The sequence below is a fragment of the Chionomys nivalis genome, chromosome 25 (genome assembly GCF_950005125.1).
Source record: "Chionomys nivalis chromosome 25, mChiNiv1.1, whole genome shotgun sequence".
Classification (NCBI taxonomy): domain Eukaryota; kingdom Metazoa; phylum Chordata; class Mammalia; order Rodentia; family Cricetidae; genus Chionomys; species Chionomys nivalis.
In genome coordinates, this window is record NC_080110.1 from 30,796,797 (window position 1) to 30,820,894 (window position 24,098).

Consider the following 24,098-nt stretch of genomic DNA (forward strand, 5'->3'; position numbering starts at 1 on the left):
CGCTTAATTGAGGCCCTGGGTTCGATCCCCAACATCACAAAAAGAAAATGAGCAGACGAAGGGATCTCACATTTGCCCTTGCCTTTATGTCATCTTAGAATTTAATGTCTACATATTTGGTCATTCTCTATGAAGTATCAATACGGTGTATACTCTTTTCTTGCTGATGTCCGAGGAGCTGAGTTTCTCCTTTCTAGACACGTAAGATTTATATTTGATCCACAAGCTTGGCCAAAGCACAGTGAAATTATGCTGAGAAAGTCAGTTTTTCCTCCAGTTTAGAAAGATTTCTTCTTATTTTATGTGAGAGTTTGTCTACAGGCATGTCTGGGCACCATGTGTATGTCTGGTGCTTGTAGCATCAAAAAGCTTCAGACCTGCCCCCTGGCACTAAGTTACAGATAGTTGTGAACCACTCTGAGAGTGCTGGGAACTGAACCCAGGCCGTCTGTGAAATCAGCAAGGGTTCTTCACTGTTGATCCATTTGGTAATTCAGTATTTCAGTTTAAGGTGTTGACTTAAACTTCTGTGCCAAAATTTGGAAAAAATAACTCCTTCAAAAGAAATTCATAATTAAGAAGTCCATGTTTGGAGCACTTCGGGTAACAATGTAGACAAATTCACAATAAGATTTCAAAAATCTGACAGTTTAATAAAGCCATAGTAAGGGAAATCACTGGTTGTCCATGGAGGTGCATACTTCCTGTTCTAAGGTCTAAGGGGGAAGCTCACAGTGGTTTAGGCTTGGGACCCTGGCTCTCAATAGAGAAGGGCACAGAGCAGGAAAACCTTACCTCTACCACGTACGTCCTCACAGAAGATTCCACTTTTTTCTAGCACTGTTTAGTTTACTTTAAAAAACTGCAAATGGCGGAATCCCACACCTTCAATTGTCCATTTTTTAAATTTAGTAAGCTACACTAACTCTTGTCATGGCAATTCATCATGGGCCGGAGTGGTTTTTTTTTTTTTTTTTTTTTTTTTTTTTTGGTTTTTCGAGACAGGGTTTCTCTGTAGCTTTGGAGCCTGTCCCGGAACTAGCTCTTGTAGACCAGGCTGGCCTCGAACTCACAGAGATCCGCCTGCCTCTGCCTCCCGAGTGCTGGGATTAAAGGCGTGCGCCACCACCGCCCGGCCCGGAGTGTTTTCTTTAAATGGCACATAAGTAAGAGTTTTCTCAGAACGAATGTCGAGTTTTATCATCAGAGCCCTCAAGTGTAGTAAGTTTATCTACTCCTTGGCTTGGAGCCAGGGTACACAGTGTTGAATGTCTCCCATGCATTCATACATGCACGAGCTTAACACGCAGCATTCAATACTGTTTAAAATAAACAGCTGGGATGACAAAGTTAGTAAGATACGTTCATTTTTAAAAAACTGCTTCAAAATACTTTAGAGGCACAGTGCACGGTCGAATCAGCCACTGTGTGTACACCAACCACAACCAGTGAAGATTAGTAAGGCAGCGGAGACTTGGGTGGCATCCCACAGCCACTGTGGATGGAAAACCACCTTCGCCATGGCGCTTTCCACAGCAGAGACATGCGATCCAGAACTTTCTAGTTCTAACTCAAGCCATGGTGGACGGGAAACTCCTGTGGCAGACAGTAGGTACCGGACCACAAAGGCATTGGCTTCATTAAGGAAATATGGATTATGGGGTCATGCGAGCTGCAGTTGGGACCAGTTGGCAGCAACGGATCTTCTATTTGTGAGGCTAGGGACACCTTCTGATGACTATGACTCATCTGGAGTGCACTTGGCTGTGACCCACGTGACGACAGTTTGTTAACCATCCAGGGGGTGGGGTGGGCTGAATGGGCCCTTTGGCTGTACTTTAATATGCTAAATATAACGTCAATTCATTTGAGATGTGATAATACAAATGAATAGGTCTAAAAGGCATTGAAAACAATAAAATCTCTTATTGTATAAATGGGGCTTGGCACCAAATGACACATTTTATTAAATGCAATGTGCAAAATAGAATAAAGTGGCCTCTATTCAAAAAAAGGTGTAAGATGGGATTATTTAAAAAGGCTTTAGTACTCATTCTCAATAAAAAGAAATCTGGCTTTATAAAAATACATAAAATGGACTTATACCATTAATTTACATAGGATATTTTTCATATAAAACAAAGTTATAAAATACTTTTTAAAATGCATTTTTATATGAAAGTTATTCCCGGTATAAATTTTTATAACTTTTTTGTAATTTTGGTTCCTCTGTATAAATAAAGCTTTTTTTTTTTCCTTTTTAAACTTTGTAAGTCCATTTAGAAGCACTGGATTCTGTCTCTTTTAAATAGGAGCCCAGATGAGGTAGCATGTGGAAGCTTTCCTTTGGTCCTTCCGGTCTATGTGCCCAAGTCACAAGGCTGGCAGTCTGGAGTCCTGTACGTATCTAACGTCTGTTGATCAGTGCCCCTGTGATTATCCTTCTGGAACTCAGTCCTTTCTTTCGCATCTTCCTCTGACTCAGAGTCCAACTCTGCGGAGGAAAGCTCTGTCACGTGAAAGGGCCTCGGCTGACAGTCTGGCGGCTTCCCAAAGCTCGAAAAGGCGTCCAGGTGAGGTCTCCTCAGAGGCTTTCCAAAGGTACCTACAAGAAAAGAAAATCCCATGAACACACGGGTCCTTTCGCTAGTCGTAAAGGAATGCCAAAAGGAGCCAGGATGTTTCCATTAACACGACTAAGCTTTCCCCAGCATCCTATGCGGGAGTCGGTGTGCGCTGTGAACACACTGTCTATAGGATGTAGCAAAGAACACCTGCACACCTGTGTCTTTAAAGCCACCAAACAAACATGCCCATTTTTGTTTTCTCCTGACCCTCAGAAACACTAACCACTGAACATTGAAGTTCCTGAAGCCTGTCAATTGAAAAATGCCCTGGAGCCCTTGCCTGAGGATGTCTGAGCTCATGATTTTCCATGAAGGTTAACTACATAATACGCAGGCAGTGTATTTCGACAGATTCTTGCCTTGTCCTTCCTTCAACTGTAGCAAAAAAAAAAAAAAAATCATCCGATTAACTAAAATGCCTACCCTAGTTCTACAGAATATACTTCCATTTTTTTTTCTTCAGAAAATACCGAAGAAAATTTCTATTTCTATAGGAATACTGGAACAATGGATAAAATTTCTTAAACACTTAAGTAAAATGGTTTGGAATTTTTCCTTTAAAAACAAACCAAGAACACAAGAACACACCACGGCAGGTTGAGGCTTGTTTCTCTGACTGCTTCACTCAGTAAAAACGGCAGCACTTGCTCTCTGTTCTTCCTTTTAAAGTCTCACAATCTACCCGTGGGGTTCGCTGTTGTCTACCTGCACTGGTTTGCCCTGTAAGCACTGCAGGCCTCTGCTGACAATCATCTCAACTGTCTGAAGCTTGGCTAGGTAGGATGCTGCCTTCCCAGCTTCCACTGTGAGTTCAGTTAGAAGCCACCAGACGTATGAAACCACAACCATGCAGAGAATACAGCTCCACCCCTCAGGCTGCTGGGACCCAAAACCACTTTTTCCACACGGCTGACAAACTCAGCTCCTAAGTCATTCCCCAAACCCTTGTCTCCTACATGCCACACACAGCATAACCCAGAAAGCTCCTGGGGCTTAGGTACAGATTAAATACAAAACCACACACAATTCCCAGCCCTGACTGCAGTTTAGAAAGACCTGCAACTCGGAGGACATCACAATCACATTAGGAATAAAATCATTGCCCAAAGCAAAATGAAGCTTGAATCAGAGAAGTAAGGTAATCCCCAGTTTGATAAACTTACCCATGAAAGAATTACTTGAAGTAACTGATCCTGGTTCCTGACTTGTACTAAAATCCAGAGAGGACTTGTTTAAACACAGAGGCTGAAGTGTGGGTCCCTCGTTCTGAGTGTACATGAAGGTCACGGGCTTTCGTGAGTGTGGCCATGGGATGCTACTGAGGTTCCGTTCACAGGGTTCCTCTGAGGAATGAGTGCATGGGAAGCAGTCCTTCTTCATGTAGCTGGTCTCATAGTGGTCCATTAGAGCTACCCTCGGGTCAGAACTGCATCCTTTTCAAGGTGGTTCCACAACAGAAGGAGATACAGTTAGCACGTCAGGAAGGATGCAGAGGAAGCAAGATGAGAATGCCTCACTGAGAAAAGGTACCAACCCATGTGGCTAAACATAGATACGAATTATGGGTTAAATTAAGTTGTAAGAGCTAGTTAGTAATAAGCCTGATCAATAGGCCAAACAGTTTATAATTACTATACGCCTCTGTGTGTTTATTTGGGACTGAATGACTACGGGACTGGGTGGGACAGAAACTTCCATCTACATAAGTCTTTTCAGGAAACAGAACTATATTCAGTCAAGAAAACCATACCTGGAAGATAAACTTCAAATGGATCTTGGCCGTATACATTCCCCTTCAAGTATACAGGGCCTGTGGAGCCCACAAAAGGGCAGAGAAATGGGTCAGGGGCAGCATCAACCTCGGCTTCACTGCTGTTGTCAATATGGCATGTCCCTTTAAGAAACAAACCTCAGTCACTGAACTGTTATTAAATGTCATTCAACATTTGCTCTGGTTCTGTATTTTCCATATTTACAGAAGAAAATTTGGCTAGGATGTAGTAAGAAAGAGAAAGTACACACATACATAGGAAATTTTTTTTCCAGTTTCTTGAGGCCCATGAAGCTGAAATTGTAATGGTCCATTAAAGTTATTCTTGGATCTGGACTATAAATGTTTTAAATTGGGATCCACCAATCAGGGCAGCTATAGTTAAGTCCTGATAAGCACTGAGCTAAGTGTGCCAACCTTATCGCTAGCCCCATTTGGATTCTAATGGAAGCGGATCGATGCGCACAGCCATGGTTTGAACGCTCAGCACTATGGCCTTCTGTGAAATGTTCCAGATGATCAGACTCAATGACTAGAAACCGTCGTATCCTACCTCAAAGCTGAGTCAAAACACCAAGCCAAACAAAAACATCTCCCGATAGCTCAATTAAACATATGGAACAATAAAACAGCAGCGGACACAGCAGTCGGAGGATTATGGAGACGGTCTCAGAGAACTGTAGTTTTGCTAGCAATCTTGGGCTAGGCCCTCATCACCGTCATCAATTTCTTCTGAAAATTACTGTTACATCCAGGACGTCCCCTGTGACTTTAAAACAACAGTCCCTGGACATCTTAGACACTTACCGGCACTGTCATGTTGTGGTAAGAAAAACCCGCCAGAAGAAGTAAGGAACTGGTGATGACTTCCGCTTTCGGAGGAGATGTATCCATCCTGTCTGTCAGCTAACGTTCCCTGGGATGACAGATAACTAGGGATATCGGCCGGCAAGTTGGTCTCATCTGTAATCAAACAACAGCATCCATCAAGAGCCTTGCCCCGGAGCTGCCGGCTAGCAGGATACAGTACAGACTGGTCTGGTTTCTGTAGCACCAGTTAAGGGACTATCTATTCTGGAAAAACCAGGAATGGCCCATGGCTGCTTTTTAGCTCTGGGCCCGAGTTAATTTTCACTTTATTGCCCACGAAATACACCCCTGCCCAAATTTCAAAACCATATGTTCAAAAGGTAATGAGTCAAAACCATAAATGGAGCCCTTGGATCGCTCTCATCTCATCAGTAGCAGAAGGTGCAGGCAACCCTCACGACAATATCCTGCTGGGCTGTGCGCATGCTTACACAGAACACGAAGAGCTGCCACTAGAGGGTGAGCCAACTACCTCTCTGCAGCTCCTGCCTCCTTGCTTGCGTCCATCCTGAAGAGGAGGGATTTCACTGTGCTTTGGATTTTTATCTCTCCGCCATCAGGATATCCTGATGAGGTTTTAGTAAAAAGATTAACCTCTGCGCATCGGCGTTACTTCAGGCTGGGGTGTCATTTTTAGCTACCCGCATTCCTACAGCTCGCGGTAAATGAGTCACCCTTGTGAGACGGACTCAGACCGTGAGACAGCTCCTAGAAGGGCCTGCCTACGAAACCACAGATCCACATGACTCCCACAGCCCCGGCCAGGCTGCTGTTTACACACCTGTGTTAGTAATGCTGCAGTCTTCGCTCCTCCGCCTCGTGTGGTAGATGATGACCACCCACACGAGGGACGTGCCCACCACACAGCAAACCACGGCTATGATCACGACGCCCACGGTGGCCCAGCCGTCATCGTCTAAGGACGGGGCAGTCATGTGCGGGGAGTCGCAGGTGGGAGTGGGAATCACGCTGAGGCGCATGTTGCCTCTCTCGGTGCCGAGGGTGTTGGACATTTCACATGTGTACTTCCCGGCGTCGCTGACGTCCGAGTCAACGATAATCAGCAGCTGATTGCCTGCTGCGAAAAAGTGCCTCTCGGTCACCACCAACGGGCTGTCGTCTTTCGTCCAGTTTAGCCTGGGGGGTGGACTCCCACCAGCGATGCACTGCAGGACCGCCGTTTCTCCCTTGGTGACAGTTCTGTCTAACAGAGGCCGCAGAAATGATGGAGTCTCTGAAAGCACAAGGTTTGAGATTTCCTAGGTGAAAACCGGGTTCCGTTTAAGAGCTCGCAGGTGAATTTATTCAAATCTTATACCCCTACAGCTCACTGAACAGGTGTATTAAAGAGTATCCAGTCAAGGCAACCTTGGATCATATCACCCGTCCCACCAGGGAAATATATGAGTTTTTACCTCACCTTCCCTATATGTTCCAAGGTTAGTAAATTGGTGGAAGACAAAATATTTTTTAATCTAGAAAACTGGTAAAAGAAATATTAATTTCATGCACAAGGCTGTTGATACGTTGACAAAGGCAAACACTCTTTAGAGATTTCCTTTGATTACTCGTAACTGTGTACTTGACATGTATTTGTCTGTGTGTGGGAAGGTGTGTGCTCCTGTGGAGGCCAGAGGGGGTAGGTTCCCTGGGGCTGGACAGAAAGGCAGGTGCAAACTGACACTGTGGGTGCTGGGAACCAAAGGCAGGTCGTCTGCAGCGGGACACGCTCTTAACTCCACCCCCGTGTTTATTTCTTTAAAATGAAGTTTCTCATGCCAGAGACCTTGAAAGGCCTTCCTCTGTTCCCTGACATCTTGGTAGGTTACTGTAACTCTCCTAGAGACACAGGAACTATGAACGTGTCCCGAATCTGAGAAACACCTGTTTAAGTAGGGGGTAAGAACTGGGACTTCCACAGAGGCACGGGAGGCGAAGGAAGGGGACGGGTCTTCCCCGTCCATCTATAGACACTTTCCTTCATACTTTTTACAACGCTGAGATGTCCAACGGTTGTGAACAATGCCTGCCTACGAAGAAAAGACTAGAGGCTGTACTTGGAGTGAAGGGGGCAGAGTCATTTCCCTGATCACAGGCCTGAATATGTAAAATGTCTCCTGGCTTCAAAGCTACCCAGAGGCTGCTCTTTTGAAGACAGAACTCTCTGCATCTTCGTCTGCCTCGTCCCCCAGCTGCTTCTGACAAGAAAGGTCTCTGGGTGAGTCGGGGCATTCGAGAGGGGCTCAGAGTCTTAGAGCACCCGCCTTACCTAGCACCGTCAGGGTCGCGTTTGCAGAAACGCTGCCAGCGCTGTTCTGAGCCGTGCAGCTGTACACCCCAATGTCCTCGATCTTCACGTCCACTATGAAGAAGACTTCGTCCTCAGGCATCACGTGCATTCGCCTCTCCCGGGCAGCGGGGAAGTCTGTGCCTCCATCCTTCTGCCAGGCTATCTGTGGGGCCGGGTGTCCCACAGCAGCACACTCCAGGCGAGCCATGGCCCCGGCGCGGATGGTGAGGTCCATGGGGGTCTTGGTGAAGGAAGGCAACACTGAAATCACAAGAGCCATGCAGTTGACATCAGCGTTCCAAGGGTCGTCTGTCCTGCCCCACTTCCGGGTACTCAAGGAGATACGGGACTTAGGTAAGGCAGGGTTAGTACTCTAAGACAGAGAAGCTAAACTTGAACTGGAGAAACAGATTAGCTTTCTCCGGGCTACACAGCCTCAGGTGGGACGGAGTCAGAATGACACTCGGGTCACAGGATCTTCAGATGGAAGATCCTCCCGGCAGGCATTTTCTGGTCACATTTTAGCTTTCTTGAAAATCAAGTGTGAGATCTTAGGCAAATCAATCTCTCTGCGCTGTGACTTCATCTAGTCTTCCCCAGTCCTGCAGGACCAAACATTTGGTGACTGCGTCCCGTTCTACACTTTCAGTTCCCCTGTGTGCCAGGCCTTAGCAAGGGCCTGCTCAATGAACTCCTCATCTACCAGGCAGACATTAACAGTTAAAGCAATAAAGTGGAGAGCATTCAAAATACAATCTTAGAACTGCAGAACTGTCTGCCTGCCATGCAAAGGATGCTACAGCACCGCTGCTTGCTCACGGTGGCCACTATGGATGCGTGCGCTGCCAGGCCGCCGACACACACATTTATGGGTCACAGCATTTCTAAGAAGTAGCACTTGGCATTTCTTTTTATTTTATTTTTATGTGCATTAGTGTTTTGCCTGCATGTGTGTGTGTGTGTGTGTCTGTGTGAGGGTGTCAGAACCCCTGGAACCAGAGTTACAGACAGTTGTGAGCCACCACGTGGGTGCTGGGAATTGAACCCTGGTCCTTTGGAAGAGCGAACAGTGCTCATAAACATGGAGCCATCCATCTCTCCAGCCCCCATCTCTAGTTGGAAGATACAGGTGCAAAGGTAAGACACTTGGTGAGAGTCGTAACTATATATCAGGAGTGACAGAATTCATACCCAGAGCTTTTAAAGGCAGCATGCTGTGTGGTTCCACACATCACCGTGCCCCAGAGAGAGCAAAAGTATCTGGTTCATTTTAATTCTGGTTCATCCTGCCATATCCAGAGAGGCGAATCCAATAAATCATTGCTTTAGATACGAATAATAAAGAATAGCGATTTTCTGTAGCTAGGTGGGAAAGCATGAGAAAAAAAGCAGGGGTTGGTGGGGGAGAGAGAGGGAAGGGGAGCAGACAGACACTGTAGCCATTACTAAACCGTATCTTTTAACACTAGAGGGAAGTGGATCACGCACTGTTTACGGTGAGCTTGGCTTTGACGGAGTATGATGACCCGAAGTGGTTGGAGATGATGCACTGGTACTTCCCCTCACTGGCGAAGGCCACACTGTGCAGCCTCAGGATGGTGGTGTACTCCATCACCTCGCCCCCCTGGGCCCGGAGGTGTGCATAGTTCTCCATTTCAGCATCCTGCAGCAGTTCGTTGTCTTTTTTCCAAGCGAAAGTCATCGGGGAGTCACTGCTGCTGGCAGCTGAGCAGGTAAAACTCACGTTGGAGCCTTTTATTGCTGACTGCGTTTCTGGTTGAACCGTGATCTGGGGTTTGGGGAAATCATCTGTTTAAAATGGAGAAGGAGGAAACAAAATGATGTGAGGGGCCTCAGAGTCCACCACCGCTCGAATGCCAACAACAGGAGACAGAGCAGAGGGCAGCTCAGGGGTGACCCCAAGCCTGTGTTTTAGAGACACATCGGCGGTCCCAGGAATGAGCGACAACCTAGGAGAAGGCTCAGAGGTAACCTGCCCGGGTTCAGTGGAGTAGAAGGCTCCGTCATTTTCTAACTGAGAGAAGTGGTACCTTGAAACGGTCGTAGACGTTTATGCCACATGTCTGGTATTTTCTATACGCATAAGAAGGCACAAGGGAAATCAGACCGTATTTAAAACCGAGGGATGCAGGGGTAAGGCTGGCCGACAGCAATTAAGTGATTGTTTTAAAAGAGCCCACAGAGAGGACTTGCGATGGTCCCAGCACAAGGAAATGATTTAAGTTAGAGGTGATGGATCTACAGGGTAGCAGCCAATCTGCTCACAGGACATCTTTGTGTACCAAACGGCCACAGTGCACTCGTACACAAGGATAACTACCATAATCACCATATTAGTTACCATTCAATGAAAGAATATTTAAAAGGAAGAAAGAAAAGCAGCTTTAAAACTTCTAGGCTCATAGATGATCTTTGAACGTTATTCTCAGCATCTACAATCTTTTGCTCAGGCCCTCCATCCAAAAGAGCAACCAAACCATAAGCAAGCCAACATCTGCGAATCATCAAGATGGTAACAAGCAGCTGGAGAGACCTGGCTGCTCTTGCAGAGGACCTGGGGTTTGTTCCCAGCACCACAGTGCTCAGCGCATAACTGCCTGTACCTACGATTCTGATTCCTCGTCTGGCCCTCTGGGCACCTGCGTACGCCCGATGCACAGACAAATCGGCCCACAAACCGGCAGACGCATATGTAAGTAAACTAAGAAAAGACAGTAATGAACAAAAAGCAAACAAATCCAAAAAGCCCAAAATAAATCAAGCAATCGAAAAAGCGTGTGCGAGCTAGCGCGCTGGCTGGGGCCTGAAGTGGGGCAGCCCATCAATCACGCTGCCGCGCAGCCTGTCGGGTTACATTATAATTAGAGCCGGGCAACTCCCCATTCTAAGCAGTTATTTTTAGTTCTCTGTTACTTTTTGGAAGAGTTACCTTTTTTGAACTTCATTTTCTCAGAGATGGCCTAAATAAACCCTGAAGGAAGTTACCAGATCTTCTGGATAATGGCTGATCTGAAAACACAAGTTTGGGGCCATGAACGGAAGCAGAGTGCTCCCCCGAACACGGCTTGGCTGCCCGCTGCTTCCAAGCTTATGCCTGTGAGTTGTTAAATAGGACAGTTGCTTCTGTGTGATTTTTAAAAAAATTTCCATCCCATAAATCAATGTTTGGATTCACAATGGGGAAGGAAAAGAAAGAGACGGGCATGGCAGACGATGCATCTGGGGTTGTCTCACAGTACCGGGGTTCGTACATCCGGGCCAGAGAACTGCGAGATAGACTATGGAGAAATAGTGAGAGGCCCTTGTGGATGATCGCCCAAAGCTTATTTGGTTCCAAAACCTACATCAGAAGTTTTATTTTTAAAAATTGCTGGCACCATTACTTTCTGCAACCTTATATCGGGCAAAGCAGTATATAGTCAGATTTTAAAAGATGCCAGGATAAATTGCGGATCTATAGTTTCTTCTCACACATGCTTAAATTCAAGCAAATTTTGATTTTGTGTTTTATACACACATTTATTTTTGTAAAGGTTTCCAAGGCAGCTAAGAGTAAAGAACAGTCTGGTATCTATGACAAAAAACTGTATCAGAGATGGAAACTTTTTTATTTTATTTTTTTTAAACCACAGTCTGTTCCTAACTAGCCACAGGAATTCTGGGTAAGGCGACTTCAAATACTGAGATTTTTGGTTGCTAAGACAATGGATCTTAAAATGATTTACAATGAATTCGAACTTGCCCTTCCTCCTGAAGCTTTACCTGCCAACAGTTAATGTCTCAGCAGCCATAATTCCTTGGCTACTGAAGTTTCTTTCCTCCAAGCCTCTCAACAAACCCCAGAGTTAAAGAGCAGAAAGCAAATTGCAAAAAGGTGCCGCAAGTGCCACCATCTTGGATGGGAGAGGAGCTTATTGCTGGCCTTGCTTCTTCCTGAGAGCGGTAGGCAGTTATGGTTGCTGAGGAAGGGGGGAGTCATATAGCTATAGTCCATTGCCCGTTCACAAGTAAATAATGTACCCAACCATGCGCATATAGACAACACTTATTAAACACGGTGGGTCACCAAAAAGGACGTGGACGTAGCAGTTGGATGCTGGAAGAAGGGGGTTTGGTGGGAGGGGACAAAGGGCTGGCAAAGGGCAATGGTGAGGAAATATTTACATATACATACATACACACACATACACATACATATATGCATGAATTTGTGAAAATATATGCATGAATTAGTGAAAATAATTTTTAAAAAAACAGAACACTGATTTTTTTTTTTTAAAGGGGCAAACGCCAGCTAAGGAGCTTTCAGGTTCCTTGGATTGGTAGCTCAGAGCTATGAACCCACCTACTTAGGAAGCTAGACTGTGGAGTGAGTTCCAGGCCACCCTAAACAGCTTAGTGGGTCCCCATCTCAAAAATTATAAACAAACAGAACGGCGAGGAGAGGGGACCTGGAGCTACCGTCTGTTGGAGGAGCTCCTGCCCAGGACACCAGGCCCAGGTATGATCTCCATGAACACACAGAAGGATGCAGCTCCCAGACCTAGGGACCATCTTTGAAAGCTAATACAAGAAACTACAATTTCCTCCCAGGCCTCTAAAAAATGACAACAGCAAAATCAAGAGAGCAAGTGTCAGTGTAGCGTCACCACAGACAGCTGTTGATACGCCATTTGCAGAACCAGAGTCAAAAGCCAGGCAGACGCCTCCACAGCTGGGCGGACAGGAAGGGTGGGGGAAGCAGAGCAGAAGAGAGCATGGGGCCAACTCTCAGCTCATTCAAGATCCGATTTCATCCTTGTCACCAAACCATGTTGATACTAAACCAAATAGGAGGACGCGCCGGCAAACTCTACCAGTGTCTGGAAAACGCTAACAGGCAGCAAACTCTAGATCCACTTCGCCTACCTCGGAAAATTCCTATGAAGAGCACACACATCTCGTCAAACGCATTGTTTGGACAAACGAGCGGGAAGAGGGAATTAATAAAAACCAAGGACGGCACTTTTACTCACCACACACAAAGCCATCTGGGCTGACGGTAAAAATGCTTCTCCCCTTCAGCAGCTGAGGGTGGGCACAACTGGCATTTATGAAGCTCTGAAAGTTATTCTCCACCACCCACGGTGGGAGCCATTTTAGCTGGCAATCACACAGAAGGCTGGATGTATTTAAATGCCTGAGGAGAGGAATTACATTCAATTTGTTTGGTATGAAATGCAGATTTCTACAAGTAAGTCAAACTTAAATAAATACTAACCAAGTGAGGAATTTGGAAACCGAATGCATGAGGTTGAAAATATCCTATAGTCTACCTTAAAATGCAAGAAATGAGTTAGCAGAGCCTCTGTTTTCTCTTGTTCTTATTGTCCTATTGAGGCAGAAGTGCTGATACGCCAAAATTCCTAACTAATACAAAATGAGAACTATATTTAGGAACCATACTATATATGGTCCCACAGATTTAAGCTGCAAATTCAAAACACAGAGAGAGAGAGAGAGAGAGAGAGAGAGAGAGAGAGAGAGAGAGAGAGAGAAATTCCAATGGCAAGCAAAGGAACAAACAGCCCCCTTCCCTTGTTTCTGGTATAAACATTAATAATGTCAAGAATGCGCTAGACGCTCTTTTTTGATGACATATCTCCCCTTTGGGGCGTGGCTTGAAACTGGAGAAGGGAAAGGGAAAACTTACAGTTGCTGAAGTTTCTTCATTTGGGAAAATGCGTTGCTTTGCAGAGACATGATGGCGTTGTCACTCAGGTCCCTGGAAAACAGCCAAATCCAAGGCAGCAGGGTGAACTATGGCAGGGCATGTCCTTCAGGAATGGCCACACCCCACTGCCCACATACTCGAAGGGGAAAAGGGGAAACACCCCACGTTCGTTGGCATGTGCCTATGAGACCACTGCAGCAGAGTCTCTCAGAAAGCTTTGGCCAAGGCCCCCAGAGATGGGTTCAGTCATGGGGAAGAGGGGGTCGTGACTGATGCCAATCCCAGAGTGTTGACTCCTCAAGGGCGCTGGCTGATCTCATTATTCAAATTTGCTATTAATGAAGTGCACAACCTAATGCTTCATGATTACGTGTTTTAAAAACATCTTTTGTAGGCCACTTTCTGTGATGTGTGTTTGGCTATACATTAATGCAGGCATTCCTAAAGCAACCCAGAGAAAGATGGCTCTCCTACGTAGCTTGGCATGAAGGGGGATGGTTGAGCCCATTATTGTCGACTCCAGCCTAATTCTGTCACGATAGCTCTCCACTGCAAAAGCAGCGATGTTCACAGGAGATGTCCTCAATAAAGCAAATGAGGTTCCGGGCAGGACATCCATAAAATGAGAGGATGCTTGTGTTGACTTTATTTTTAACTAGTACTTTAAAGCAGCGAGAGCTAAACTACCAGCCACAACGGTTACTTCCTTAGTCTTTATTTTCTTCACAGTCCACAGCATATAAGGGGGATTTTGAATGAGCAAGTAGACGGGAAAACAAAGAAGGAAGGTGCTAGACTTGGGTAGGGAAAGAGTCTGGAAGACTCAGCGAAGGTCAAAGAAAATTGAAGCAGAGGTTAATACTTTGCTGATCCACTAATTCCACTTTCCCAGAAACGGAACGGGCCAGTTGACAAATGCTTTGGCTAGTTTTCCTCTGAAAATAATCTGTTTCAGTAACAGCAGTCTTGGCTTGACATGGCAGTGCTCAGTTCTGCAGACTCATTCTGCATTGCTGTCGGGGGAGCTGGCAATCCATGTCTCTCTTAAAACAACCAGTAAGGTTGTGAAAGCCTATGAGGCAGCCAGCAGACTAACACCCAAACACAAAGTCCTGGTGAGGTACAACTCAGATGTGCATCTAAATGATACCATTGTCCAAGTTAGCACGTAGGAAAACTTATGGCTACAAACATTCCTCAATTAAGCAAACATTCCAAACTACACTGTGATCTGAAATGGAAGTGTGAGGCTAACACTAACAGTTGGCTGGTTCCATTGTCATAATACTTAAGCAATACTCCCCAGAGCTAGCATCTTCTTTAGTAACTGAAAACCCTCCACCCTGAAATCTCATTTCATAAATGTGTGCCAAAGGTTCCCGAGATGGGGCACGCATTGAGTAGTCAAGGGCCAAAGGGATTTAGGATTTAGGGTCTTTCTGGAGCCAGAAAAAGCCGGATCTTGTGTTTTCCTAGCACTCCCCAACTGATGTGTGGAGAGCAAAAGATAGTAACAGAGAGGGCTAGCTTGCACATTTTACAGCCAGCAACAACAACAGCAAAGGTTCTCTCATGACAGTGTCACCCGCTCTCAAAGCTCCAGCACGTCCCTCTCAGGGACATCTTTTTGATCTTTAATATTCAAGTGATCACAACCAAGTGATCACAATCCATGAATCTTCAGGAATTTTATTTAACGATTTAAAAGCTACTGAACAGTATTTTTGCAAATACTAAATGGAGCAATAGATACTTATATATTCTGTACCTGGCAAAATGACCAGACTTTGATAAGTGCCCAATATATGTTAGATTGCTTTAGATTACAGCTGCCACTGCTTAGAGATGAATGAGCATGAAAGGAAGAGCGATGGTCTTAAGTCAAAAGAAAACCAACAGGTAAACGTATGAAGATGAAGGAAGCAAGACTGACAGATGACAGGTGGGTGTGGAAATGTGTTTTACAGTACGGGAGGATGCAGTCAGCACAGGCTATTCGCTTCACGTTTCAGAAGTCTTAGACAGAGAGCATCTGGGACCACCCTTAGGGGAACTCATTCACAGCTACTTACAGATGTTCCAGCGCGTCCAAACCAGTAAAAGCCTTCTTGGTAATCGATCGAATGCGGTTTCCCTGGAGCATTCTGGAGTGGGGGAAGAGGTACAATCACATTGTAGTAAATTTTGAACATGCCACTTAAGAAACAGAACTCATAAAAAGGACTATTCTCATTTGCGAACCAAAACTATTTTCGTCAATGAAAGAACGTAACTTGAAATACTGGATCCCTGATCTCATGTTCAGTAACATGATTTAACATGAGTTCAAAGCATTCGACAGACACCTCCGTGTAGGAGCTTGAATGGAAACGCCCCCATGGGCTCATATCTTTGAACTGATGTGTGGAGAGCAAAAGATAGTCCCCAGTTGGCAGCGCAGTTTGTGAAGGTCATAGAACTTTTAGGATATGATGGAAGAAGTACATCACTGGGGGGCGGCCCTGGAGAGTTGATAGCACGCCCCCACTACCAGTTTACTCTGTGGCAGAGATGTGGTCTCCCAGCTTCCCACTGCTGCTGCCGCCATGCCTTCCCTACCAGCACGGACACCTAGCTGTCTAGAACCATAAGCCAGAGCAAACTCTTAAGATGCTTTTGGTCATGGCATTTTACCACAGCAACAGAAGGATAACCAACACACTCTACAAACTCATATGCCAAGCAAGTAAGGTCCTCTGGGGATCACACTGCTCCACAGTGTAGCTTGCTCCCCTCTCCTCTAAGGATACCCTCCATCACCAACAGAAAACAGAGAGCAGTCTACAAGACCATTTTGTGGCTGAATATGAAGTGTTCGCATCCTTTCTGGACCCTGATGCAGTATCTGTGATACAGATAGTGGACTGCTTCATTTGAGAACTCATGACTACAGCACACTGTTAGGGGCTTCTAAATGTTGGCATAAACATAGTCCCTTGAACACAGTCCTTTCAACCAGTTCCTAATGGGTAATGGTCAAAATAAAAGTCAAGCTCTTATCTAGAAATAACATGAGTTAGACCAATTCCAGGATTCAAACTTCTTCCTTTCATCTAAGGGAGAAAAGCTAATTAATATACAAACATCATGGGCAATAGCATGCACTTGGGGGAAGGGCCAAGGGTGTAACCAGATGACATATCTACTTCTGATGACTCTATGATGTCAGCTTATGGATCTGACTTCAATTATGACAATAATTTTAATTCATAGAGGGGGCTAATTAAGAGGCCAATTATACTCACAGCTGCCTCAGTTTGTCCAGCCCAGAGAAGGCTCCATTCATATCTTCAATGGTCCATGAAATCTCATTATTCTTCAGGTCCCTAAGGAAACACAGTGTTCTCCTTAGACATACTTCTCAGAAGCCTCGGGTCACCACCCAGGTGGGATCACCGCCCAGGTGGTGTGCCCAAAGTCCTCCTAATCGCCCTCCAGCTCTGCCCACTTCAGAGTAAGGAACTCAGTTCTCCAAGGCACCTCTCACATCCTGAATGCTGCATCCAACATTTGAAAACCTGTCCCCAAACCAAGACAGCCATCCCAGCCCTGTTAAATCTTCTATCAAGAGGGCTAAACCCTGAAGTCTTGAACAACTTGAAAAATATAGACATGTGCCAAACTGTGCAGTGCATTTTTCCACTCTAAGGGTCCAGACAGACCATGGTACAGGTTTCTGAAGAGTGCAAAATCTGAAGCCCAGTGCACAACATTCAATTAACGCTGGAGAGATTTTTCAAATGTTCAGCTAAATCAACACTTTTCTTTCTCTTAGGACAGAAATCAGGTTGTAGGTAACCAGAAGAGCCAACATTCACCTTCCTTCAAGGCCTTTCCTATAACCTATAACCTTTTAAGTTTATTTATTTATTTTGCTCTGGGTTATTTTTAATCTATGATTTATAAAGAAAAAAATTAGTGGACTTAAAATTGTTTCTGCCTTCAGCAGTTCTGAGCTTCCTAGTGATCCTGCAAAGGGAAGCTGCAATCACCAGGCAGTCTGATCAGCGTCCTTTTTAATCCCTTAAAGAAACACACATGAATGAAATGGATCTATTCTAATCAAACTACTCTGGGACAGATTAAGACCCCACAGTCGAGGCTGCACACATTTCCTCAGCAACAAAGGAAATCTGCTGGGAGAAAAGTGGGCACATTTGGGAACCAATTAGGTTCGTGTACCAAGAGCAAAATGTGTAACTTACAAAGTCTTTAAACTGGAAAGTCCCCGGAAGGCACAATCAGCAATGTAGCTGACTTTGTTGTTCCCAATGTGAAGGGTATTTAGGAGGCTTAGGCCAAGGAAACTGGAATCGTCTAGCCTCGACAAGTGGTTGGAAGTTAGGTCCCTGCAAAGAACAAGAACAACAAACAGCGTTTCTCCTTCCATCCAATACAACAATCTGCTTTCTAAAAGATAAGAAAGAAATGTAACTACAATCGTCCTGTTTTAACACTCTGCCCAGACAGTATCCAGGTATACGTTACTTCTCATCTCAGCAATTAAAATTAAATAAACAGTTCACGAAACAATGACTGCTTCTGTCAGTGCGCCACAGAGCTGAACAGAGCAGAACTGCCTTCAGCTTCGTCACAACTGAACGTAGTGACAAAAGAAGGCACCGAGGAAAGTCGCCGTCGCCTGGGAAACTTGGTTATGACAATTCCAGAGATCCGTGGTAAGAACTCCTCCTCCAGAATGAGCTCTGCTCTCGAACCCAAGGAGAACAAAAGGGAACTTACAGCTCGCTGAGCTTCTGGCAGAATTCCCAGGCGTCCGTGCTGATCCTGCTGATGGCATTCTGGCTCAGATGAAGCTCCCGCAGCGTCAGCAAGCCGTAGAGCCAGCCTTTGGTGATCTCCGTGAGGTTGTTATGGTCTAGCTGCCTACACGTACAAAGAGAACCAGAGACAGGAGCCAGAGTTCATAATCTAGTCTGGACACGCATGGCTGGCTGCAGCCTATGACGTATCCCTAACATGCCTAGATAGTTGGCTTCAATATAGAAAGACATCAACACAAGATTTATGCACTTCTGAATTCTCAGATCGTCTGAGACACAGCTGAGTAACAAACCATAGCTGTGATTGCACAGCATAAGAATTGAATGTGGGTTTTTTTTTTGGATAAGAGCTACCAAGGGTCTACTGAGCACCCCAGGGTCATTCCATCTGAGTGGGAACCACGATCACCCCCACTTACAGGATTTCCATGTTGCTCAACCCCCAGAAAGCTCCATCCATGAGCTTTGTGACTCCGTTTCTTTGCATCTTCAGAGACTTCAGTGCCCCCAGCCCTTGGAATGTGAGTCCGTCCACGTTCTTAATCTTGTTTCGGCTCAGCTCACTGCATTGGATGATACAATGAAGCAGTTAGTTCATGTGACAAGAAAATTCTAGAGGTAGCAAAAGAATGTGTCACATACTACAATGTATTTTACCGAATCAGTGCTAAACGAACAGAATGTTTTAAATTTCTCACACTTTTCATATTTTTTTTTCCAATTTATTATAGGGGGTGAATGTCCGTGTCAAATATATTTGGTATATTTCTGGAATGATACAGGAAGTACATCAGAGTTTCATTTTTAAACTGTTGTCTACTAGGGGTAGCAGCAAATGAATTAATATTCATCTTTTGTTGATGCAGAATTAAGAGTGATAACCATCCCAGGGGGTCTACAAAGGAGCGGCACAGAAATCCTTCTCCATCCGTATGCAAAGTTGGCTACCACCATCCCCAATTAGTTTTCAGTTTGCTGCTTCCCTGCAGGCTGCAGCCCTCTATTTCTGCTGAACACTGGAACCACCTAAGGAGCTTTAAAAGTCCCCGAAGCTCAAATTGCAACCCCCCAGAGGTTTTAGTATAATTGGTCTAGGGTGAAGCCTGGGCACTGGGGTTTTGAAAAGCTCCCCAAGTCTCCGTAATGCGCAGCCAAGGCTGAAAAAAAGTGCCATCGCGGGAACCTGTTCACAAACCGTTCTACCGTTCTTAACAAGACGGTTCTTTTTTTTTTTTTTTTTTTTTTTTTTTTTTTTTTTTTTTGGTTTTTCGAGACAGGGTTTCTCTGTGGTTTTGGAGCCTGTCCTGGAACTAACTCTGTAGACCAGGCTGGTCTCGAACTCACAGAGATCCGCCTGCCTCTGCCTCCCAAGTGCTGGGATTAAAGGCGTGCGCCACCACCGCCCGGCAACAAGACGGTTCTTTACAGCCATTTAGGCTATCAAAGCATCCCAGAGTTGTCGGTATTATTCTCCTTAAACCACAGCTATTGAGAGACCCTGGGTTTCCCCAGATCCACAATGGCGCCTTTGTGAAGGGAGAGCTCAGCCAGCGCACCGCTTGCTCCTTCAGCAACTGTCACGTGACGTGTCTAGTCAGGCAGCGGCTGGCGTGAGGTAATCGGGAAGGCTTTGCCCAATCTGGAGATTCTACCGCTCTCGCCATGAAAGGGGGAGGCAGTTACCTGCTCACCCCTCGACTTCCCCTGCCAGGCTGTGGGATCAGAACATGGACACCAAAGGTGTACAGGTGAGGGCGTGACCTCCAGGAGGTTTCGTTCACTTACAGGTGGTGGAGCTGGGGCAGTTTAAACATCTTGGGGGGGATAGCTGTTATTCGATTCCTGTTCAGCTTCAGCACCAGGAGCGTGCTCGCCAAATTGTCAAAATAGCCCGGTTCCATGGATATCACTCGGTTGCTATTGATATACCTGTCGAGAGTGTGAAGGTCAGAGGTTTCTTAGGTTTCTTTGGGAAGGTAAAATGTGTTCAGTCTCCCCATTGCAAATACTTTCCAGAGAACCTGACCATCAGCTGTTAACACTGAGGTCCCTGTAAATAAATTAAGGCTTACACATATGGGATATGGCTCACCAGCAGAATCCTCACCTGCTAGGTGTGAAGAAGCCCTGGGTTCCATGAATATAAAACACCGTAGCTTTAATATTAAATGCCCACGGCAGGCGCATCTGTTGGAAAGCTTACTCTCCAGCACATGGGATTCTTCTAGAAGGTTGTAAAAATGTTGGGGGTGGAGCCTAGCTAGAAGTAGATAACAGAGGGCGGGGCTTAGGGTCTCATGATCTGGCCTGACTTCCTGCTCATGCTGTGACAGGGCTGCCTGCCAATTCTCCCATCATGCCTTCCCTACCAGGATGGACTCTACCCACAAACTGTCAGTCAAATTAAGTCCCTCCCTCCCTTAAACAGGTTCTTGTCAGGAATTGAGTACAGCAGCCAGTAAAGTAACTAGTATACATACCGACAAAGACAGTCTGAGGCTTCACAGGCCACACATACTTGTTACGGATACAGAGACTTTGTATGGAATTATTATTAATAAAATACAACAAGGCTGTAGTTTGGGGCTTTTTTTTATTGCAATATCTAATTAGGCTTATTGTCAATTTCAAGTCAATAAGAAAGCTACATTCTACTTGAGCAACAGTCAAATGGAGTTTGCTGTATCTTATTGCCTACCCCTATCATAACAATATGTTCACTGTGGGCGAAAGGCTTTGGTGACTTCTACTCACAGATACTTGAGTTGTAAGGGTGGAAATGCAGCTCTCAGTTCTGAAATATTGTTGTTGCTCAGGTCCAAGGCCTCGAGGGCCTGAAAAGGCTCCAGCTGCTCAGGGAGGATTTCGCCAATGCTGTTCCCAGCCCTGCAATTAAAACACAACCAGGTAACAAGTCACTGGCACAAACCAATGGGGAAAGAGTGTAAACTCTTCCTGACTTGTTCTTCAGGAGTATGGAAGACTGGTTGAGCTAAGCAGCACTTCTCAAAGATGAACAGCAACACTATGACCATGTATTCTCTGAGTTTATACTGACTATATGAAGAACAGTGCCACCCACACCTTTATACACAGCATAGCTGGTTGTCATGCATTTAAACTTAACTGATTGATCTTTCAGATTATTTTTCTAATTCTTCCTATTTTATTTGCTAGTAAATGAAACATCTATCCCCAAGTGGGCACACAAACCACAATGCCCTCATTCCTCACCCCAATATATACATACACACTATATATGAAATATATATGTGTTTTATATATGTATATATAAAATATGGTTTTCTTCCCCATTCTCTCTCTCTCTCTCTCTCTCTCTCTCTCTCTCTGTATATATATATAATGTAATATACACATATATTCAAATTTACTGCATTTATTACTATTAGTGGAAGAGGCTACACATGTGGAGATCATAAGAGAACTTATGGAGTCAAGTTTCCCCCTTCCACTTTGATGTTTCCACCGCATCTGGGGGCCACAGTCAGCTGGGGAGGCTACCAGAGCAGGTGCATTTGCCTTCAGAGCCATCCAGTCAGCCGTATTTCTCCCGGATTCCAAATCTGATTCTTTATAGAATTCTTTGCCTTACAGCACAGTACCAATCAACTTCCAATACGCATTAGCCTGTGGCTGCTCTAGTGCCTGGCTGGAAAGACCACCTGTTTTTACAGTAAGTTACTAGGTTGTCAGAGACTTCCACACCAAAGGACAGCCGCTGGGTTTTCTGTGCTACAAATGTATCCTGGAAGGGCCAACAGCCTGAACAGTCACTAAACACAGGTATATTAAGACATGCTTGACATTACCAGTCCTCAATAATAGACCAAAGTAGACCACAGTGGTATTCACTGGCTACAAACAAGTCATTAAATATCATGTAAATGTGCGCACGCACGCTCGCGTGTGCACACACACACATACACCGACACACAACCTACAGCACTCACACATAAGTGAATGTTACTGAACATGGGACAGACTTCAAGTGCCAGTGCTCAGAGGGCAGAGGCAGAAGTAATGGGTCAGCCTCACATATTTAAAAAGGCTATGTTACAAACAAACAAAAAGGGGTGCTCCTTCATTGCAGTACCCACATTTCAAGAGAGCACTAGCCAGTGTGCCTGACAGCATCAAACGAGACAGAACATTCCCACCATTTTTCTATTGCATTTCAAATGGGGAAAGGGGAGGGGAAAGCCCGGTCACGCTCTTACAAATGGACACAGGTACCAAGGGGAACTTAGCACTAAGTGACAATCGGCTAGAAGGCAGCAGTGCTCCACTGTCATACAAGTTCAGGTAGCGTGGACTTCTTAGAGCGTCACTTAGCGAGGGGGTGACAACATGTCAAAGTAAAGAAGTTGGAAACAGTCGTAATAAGGGTTTCTCCTTACAGCCCAAAGAACAACCAGACGACCTGAGCATTGCACACAGGACTCTGCATGTCATACAAACCTCACCCTGTAGTTCTACGGTTGGCAGTAACTCTTTCTAAGGAAATCAGAAAATACACTTCATATGTATGTTCTCCTTAGTGGGAAAATAGCCCTTATATGTGCTACGTCGCTTACCAAAAGCTGGGCTTTTGTAGTACTTTGGGTTTATTAAGCTTTGATTAATAATTCAGAGACGCCTCTCCATCTTGCATCTCTTCTATGGGCTCCCAAATCCTACAATGCATGACATCCTGACATCCTACCCTGCATCACATCCTAACACCCTACCCTGCATCACATCCTAACATGTACACCACTGCATGGCATCCTGACATCCTACCCTGCATCACATCCTAACATCCTACACTGCATCACATCCTAACACCCACACCACTGCATCACATCCTAACACCCTACTCTGCATCACATCCTGACATCCTATACTGCATCACATCCTAACATGCACACCACTGCATCACATCCTAACACCCTACACTGCATCACATCCTAACACCCTACACTGCATCACATCCTAACACCCTACACTGCATCACATCCTAACACCCTACACTGCATCACATCCTAACACCCTACACTGCATCACATCCTAACACGCACACCACTGCATCACATCCTAACACCCTATCCTGCATCACATCCTAACATCCTACCCTGCATCACATCCTAACACCCTACCCTGCATCACATCCTAACATGTACACATACTGCAAACTCTTCTGGGGCAGGAATTTGTGTTCATGCCACTGTGCTGGAATGCAATGAAACCAGAAACAATGGTGAGCACAAATTAGGTGTCATACATGAAGCATGTTTCATACATTATGCTGTTGAATGATAAAATAATTTCTCTCACAAATATAATAGATAATCTAAAGTTGGGAAACTAGGGCTTTTGTATAACCAGTCCAACCACTTCTGAGTCACCTCACACACTAAGTCTAGTTGGTCCCCAAACAATCCCAGGTTTCTTTTCCAGAACACAGAGCATCAGAGATATTTTGGCAATTTCTCACTGCACACATTCCTTCAGAAAGAGCTGCTGCTTCTTACCTTGACAAAACCAAAAACAAAACCAAAAAACCCTCTTAACTTCTATTTTCTAACTGATGTGGAAATCCAACTGGCTCCCTGATCCATCATCACAGGCATAGCCAGGGCCCCTTTCAATCTCCTTTCCCAGACAGACCAGGCCTCCAGGGATCTGTGTGCTCAGCGCCCACTGAAGTTGGAAGGCTCGACTTCCTGATGCTGCAAAGGCCAGGTGCTGCCTTCCCTACAACAAACAAGGAGGAAGGAACCACACAGACACGGGCTCCAAACACCACACCAACTACCTTCTCAAGCTACGGTTCAAACCCTTAGTCTATTCTTTTTAAGGACTCTAGGGTGCTGTCTGTTTGATTTTTAAGACCCGAATCATCAGAGAATATAACTCCACCAAAAGCCATGCTGCACCGGGTAACAAGCTTACAAGGCACAGCATACCTTCAAAGCTGAGATCA

The 24,098-nt window shown here is 45.2% G+C and overlaps 1 protein-coding gene across 1 annotated transcript in view; it reads right to left on the reverse strand.

Moving 5' to 3' along the window:
* Window positions 1-1,949: 1,949 nt before the first annotated feature.
* Lrig3 (leucine rich repeats and immunoglobulin like domains 3) overlaps window positions 1,950-24,098 on the reverse strand; it is a 47,807-nt gene continuing 25,658 nt past the window's right edge. The window contains exons 4-19 of the mRNA XM_057757660.1: window positions 20,870-21,001; window positions 19,901-20,044; window positions 18,535-18,678; window positions 18,075-18,218; window positions 17,537-17,680; window positions 16,577-16,657; window positions 15,365-15,436; window positions 13,272-13,343; window positions 12,595-12,758; window positions 9,047-9,367; window positions 7,538-7,819; window positions 6,050-6,502; window positions 5,206-5,361; window positions 4,378-4,521; window positions 3,791-4,060; window positions 1,950-2,605 (exon numbers count right to left, since the gene is read on the reverse strand). Coding sequence (XP_057613643.1) covers window positions 2,361-2,605; window positions 3,791-4,060; window positions 4,378-4,521; window positions 5,206-5,361; window positions 6,050-6,502; window positions 7,538-7,819; window positions 9,047-9,367; window positions 12,595-12,758; window positions 13,272-13,343; window positions 15,365-15,436; window positions 16,577-16,657; window positions 17,537-17,680; window positions 18,075-18,218; window positions 18,535-18,678; window positions 19,901-20,044; window positions 20,870-21,001 — 2,968 coding nt within the window. The 3' untranslated portion in view covers window positions 1,950-2,360. The remainder of the gene's footprint in view (window positions 2,606-3,790; window positions 4,061-4,377; window positions 4,522-5,205; window positions 5,362-6,049; window positions 6,503-7,537; window positions 7,820-9,046; window positions 9,368-12,594; window positions 12,759-13,271; window positions 13,344-15,364; window positions 15,437-16,576; window positions 16,658-17,536; window positions 17,681-18,074; window positions 18,219-18,534; window positions 18,679-19,900; window positions 20,045-20,869; window positions 21,002-24,098) is intronic.